Source organism: Microtus ochrogaster, chromosome 16, assembly GCF_000317375.1.
Source record: "Microtus ochrogaster isolate Prairie Vole_2 chromosome 16, MicOch1.0, whole genome shotgun sequence".
NCBI classification, from domain to species: domain Eukaryota; kingdom Metazoa; phylum Chordata; class Mammalia; order Rodentia; family Cricetidae; genus Microtus; species Microtus ochrogaster.
The window spans coordinates 10,790,699-10,795,520 of record NC_022018.1 but is presented as its reverse complement, the minus strand read 5'-3'; the positions used below and the strand labels follow the sequence as shown (position 1 = coordinate 10,795,520).

Sequence of the window (4,822 nt, the reverse complement as noted above, 5' to 3'; positions counted from 1 at the left end):
CCACCACCGCCCGGTTTTTTTTGTTTTTTTTTTTTCCTTTTGGTAGATGCCTAAACCTACTTCACTCTCAAATCCTCCTACCTCAGCCTCCTGAGGATCAGGACTTTAGGCATGAGCCACTAAGCCCAGCCCAAGATGTTAAAATATTTAATTTTAGTTGAGCATAGAGGAACATTCCTACAGTCCCAGGAAAGTGGGATGATCAACCAAACCTAGGAATTCCACGCCAACCTAGATTCCCAGCATTAATCTGGGCCTCCATATGCACTCCCACACAAGGGCGTCACACAAATGTCACACCACACATGTGAACATACACCCAAGCATACCACACACACACATATAAAAAAATAACATAAATAAGCAAACACATAAATAAAGGTATTTCTCCCCTTGGAACCCTTTTTGTTAAATCTGTTTGCACTGCTAGAAAACAAACAAACCCTGAAATAAAAATACACAAAGAAAAAGCTAGGTGTGTTACGACTCACACCTGTAATTCCAGCTCTTGGAAGGCTGAGGCTTAAGATTAGAGTTTGAGGCTGACCAGGGCCAGAGTTTGAAAGAGAAAAGGCGGATGCGAGGTCTGAGTGAGGACGGCTCCTAGAGGCTCATGCTGGAATGTGCTGGGAAGGATTAGGTGTGTCCACACCATCTCTCTGCCTTGTGATGGTGGAGCAGACGTAAGTTCTCAGCTCTGCCTGCCTGTTTGCCTGCCTGCCTGCAGCCACGCTCCCCACCATGATGGTCTCTGGAACTCTGAGTAGGAGCACCCAATATACTCTTCATTTTGTGAGCTGCCTTGGTCGTGTGTTTTGTCCCGTCGATAGAAAAGGAAAACAGCTGAAGGTGCTGAGATAGCTCAGTGGTAAAGCACTTGCCGACCATATGAGGCCCTAAAATCTAATTCTCAAATATGTATTAGTATATCCTTTTATGGATTTTAAGTTTCTTGCATTACATGGTTTCTTTTACTGCAAAATATCAACATTCCTTCTACTAATTTAATGTTATCTTTTCCATCCTATCCAGTAATTCATCTGGAATTCACGTTTGAACAGAAGTGCATTGCCCAACTCTTTTCATGTTCCCATGCCCTCACATGCCTGTCCATACATGTGGGTAACATAGGCAGCCCCAGAGGGTAAAAGAGAAATTCAATGTTTCTTTTTATCAGATGGGAACAAGTGTGGTAACAATACTGAACTAAAATCAAAATGCCATTCACCTTCAAATCTTGCTTTTTCTTAAAAAAAAAAAAAAAAAAGATTTATTTATTTATTTTGTATGCAGTCTTCTGCCTGCATGTATGCCTGCAGGCTAGAAGAGAGAGCCAGATCTCATTGCGAATGATGTGAGTCACCGCGAACTCAGGACAACCTCTCATAGCCAGTGAGTGCTCTTAAGCACGGAGTCATCTCTCCAGCCCCTCTTTTTCTTTATCTGGGGGCAGTGGAGCTTCGAGACAGAGTTTCTCTGTGTAACACACCTGGCTGTCCTGAAACTTATTTGTAGACCAGGCTAGCCTCAAACTCACAGAGATCCACCTGCCTCTGCCTCCCAAGTGCTGGAATTAAAGGGTGTGCTCTACCACTGCCCAGCAGCAGTAGAGATTTTTAAGATAAGATCTTGCTATGCAACTCTGGCTGGCCTTAATGCTCTCCCCCACCTAGGATTTTTACTTATTTTATTCTACGTACTTGTGTGCGTGGTACCTAGTACCTTTAGTACCTGCTACCTACAAAGGCCCGAAGGCAGCAGTCAGACCCTTTGAAACTGAGTTACAGATGGTTGTGAACTTGGGTTCTGGCAACTAAATCCAGATCGTCTTCAAGAACAAGTGTTCTTAACCACTGATCCATCATCTCTCCAGGCCCTGGCCTTAAAGTCGTGGTCCTCCTGCCTCAGCTTCTCAAGGGCTTGTAACACACAACTATGTCATCATACCCCACTCAGATTGATTTCTGAATTCTGATATATTGATGAGAACAGCTGATGCCAAGCACCCTTAAAGCCCTGGGATAAAGCTCCTTCTTTGGAGCCTAATACTCCTGCTTTCACCTCCCAATGCTGGGATTATGGCCCCGTACCCAGTGCAGATTTGCTATTTATTTAGAATCACTGCTACATGTACTACTCTTGATTTTTGTGTTGTTTTGGGGTAAGGCATAGCTCAGTGATATAGTGATAGCCCAGAATACTTGCAGCCTGAGCTCAGCGTTCCAGCACCACCAAAACCAAAAACAAGTGTTGTGTTGACCGGCTCTGCACATTTGGGAGTTCTCTACTGTATTCTGGCAGGAGCGCCCAATTCCTTGCAGAGGACTCAAGGCTACCTGCTGCTTGAAGGCCCTGGAACCAGGCCATGAGGTGGTTTATTCTTATGAGTAACCCTTTGTGACTATAGAAACTGACTATTGTGTAAAAAAGAACCAGAAATGCAGCTCAGTCCTTCACTAACATTTTCAAACGTGGATAGTTTTTTTTTTCCTTTTTGGTTTTCCAAGACAGGGTTTCTCTGTTCTGCCTGTCCTAGAACTCGCTCTATAGACCAGGTTGTAGATCTCTGTAGATCACAGAGATCCGCCTGTCTCTCCTCCCCAGTGCTGGGATTAAAGGCGTGAATGGCGCTGCCCAGCAAACATGGCTGTAGTTCTTGGCGCTCACCCGTAAGAACAACCCTTCAGCGAGCCCTGACTGGTTCTGTACTCACCAGCACAACTACCCCCGCGATGATTGCTAATGCCACCACCACAATGACAGCGATGATGCCAGCCGTGAGACCCTGCATTGAGAACTCAGGGGCCTTTTCATCAACATAGTAAATCTGGGTCTGGCCAGGGTCCAGATCAAGCTGTTCTCCATTGACTCTCAGGTCCATTTTCTTAGAAGACTGGAACAAGGATTCCCCTTTCACCTACAACAGAGGAAACAATGGAAAACGTTTACAAGAAGCAGCCGTGGGCACCGATGATCACATGACAGTTATGTGCCAGAGGAAAACCGCTAAGAAGCTTTCCAGTTTTGAGGAGACCCCGGAGCCAGTGAAATGTTGAAGCACTTATTTCTTTACTGCAGGAGTGTCATACACTAAAGTGGAAACGAAGCCTGGTCCCACCCAACATTCCTTCTTCTGTGGCTTCACCTCCCAGGCCCACGCATTCTAAAGTAAACCTCAAAGAAACATCTGACTGTAATGACTCCCACTACAGTATTATGTCCTTCATTTGTAACCCTAAGTCTTGGGAGGCTGAAGCAGGAGGTCTACCCTCTACCATGAATTCTAGGTCAACCCGGGCTGCTGTAAGATTTTGTCTCACACACACTAAAAGGAACAATAAGAAAACCCACAATAAATAAAAACATATGCTTATAAATAGTTGGCCTTGACCTTAGTCCTTCTGCCTCAACCTCCAGAGTTCTAGGATCCTTAGTGCCAGGATATAGTGTACACTGTCACCTCTGGCTTTTACATAAATGTTTTTAAACCGGAGACTGACATCTTCCTTATCACTGCTGTTCCTAACAAACCACTCGGATGCCACCCTCCCAGACTGGACTCCCCAGCCCCTAGGAGAGTTATAACAGGGTTCTCTCTGGCTCTTGAGTCAGCCTGCTCCCCATGCCATGCCAAACAGGGTAGATCTCTATTCTTTTATTTTACATTTGCTTTAGGTTTATTTTTATTCTTAATTTAGTTTCAGTTGACAGCTGCCTGATATGCTTGCTGGGGATCAAATGCAGGTCCTCTGGAGAGTAGTGCATGCTCTTAACTGCCAAGCCATCTCTCCAGCCCCACCTAACACCAAATGTTTTTACAAAGTGGCTTCCGGAATCATGCACTGTCCCTCCTAACACTCCTACCTCATAGCCCAGTCACAGCCCCATGATTGCATGGCCCCTCGCCTTGCAAAGCTCATTTCTGGAAAGCAAATTTCACATCACCTTCTTTCATGAACGGCTACTTCTCTTTATTCTTTAATAGGGCCCAGTACTTAGGACACGGAAGCAGGAGGATCAGGAGTCCAAAGCCAGCTACACAGAGCTCAGCAGCCTGGACTGTGTGAGAGCCTGTCTCAAAAAGGAACAAACAGCAGACATGGTGTGTATGTCTTTAACCCCAGCACTTGGGAGGCAGAGGCCAGCAGATCTCTGTGACTACAAGGACAGCCTAGTCTATGTATATCTTTAGTTTCAGGACACCCAGGGCTATAGAGAGAGGCCTGTCTCAAAACAAACAAACAAACAAACACTGGAGAGATGGCTCAGCAATTAAGAGCATTGGCTGCTCTTCCAGAGATCCTGAGTTCAAATCCCAGCAACCACATGGTGTGACTCACAACCATCTGTAAAGAGATCTGGTGCCCTCTTCTGGCCTGCAGGCACACATGCAGACAGAACACTGTATATATAATAAAAAAATAATAAATATTAAAAAACAGCAACAATCAGTCATAAACATAGTTTATACTTACATCTTTTTCAAAATAGTAAGCCACATCAGCTATGTCCACATCATCTTGAGTTTTCTGAGAAGAGTTTTGCATCAGATCGATAGTGATAACATTATTCTCATACTGGGGGGAGTAAAAAATACAAATTAATATAATTAAAATATATGAAAATTTTGGTCAACAGTCAGAATATTTAGAATTTGATCTTCCATAATCTATTCCCACAGGAGCTCTTTTCATTGGTGAATAATTAAATGTATCACTGGTAATTTTAAAAAAATCTTTGAGAGGTGTTCCAATCTATCTTAAGAGACTAAAATAAGCCGGGCGTTGGTGGCACACGCCTTTAATCCCAGCACTCGGGAGGC

General features: G+C 44.3%; 1 protein-coding gene across 1 annotated transcript in view; it reads right to left on the bottom strand.

Annotated features, from left to right (window-relative positions):
- Positions 1–4,822, bottom strand: part of Epcam (epithelial cell adhesion molecule) — a 15,751-nt gene that overhangs the window by 2,077 nt on the left and 8,852 nt on the right. The window contains exons 6-7 of the mRNA XM_005354715.3: positions 4,476–4,577; positions 2,714–2,917 (exon numbers count right to left, since the gene is read on the bottom strand). Coding sequence (XP_005354772.1) covers positions 2,714–2,917; positions 4,476–4,577 — 306 coding nt within the window. The remainder of the gene's footprint in view (positions 1–2,713; positions 2,918–4,475; positions 4,578–4,822) is intronic.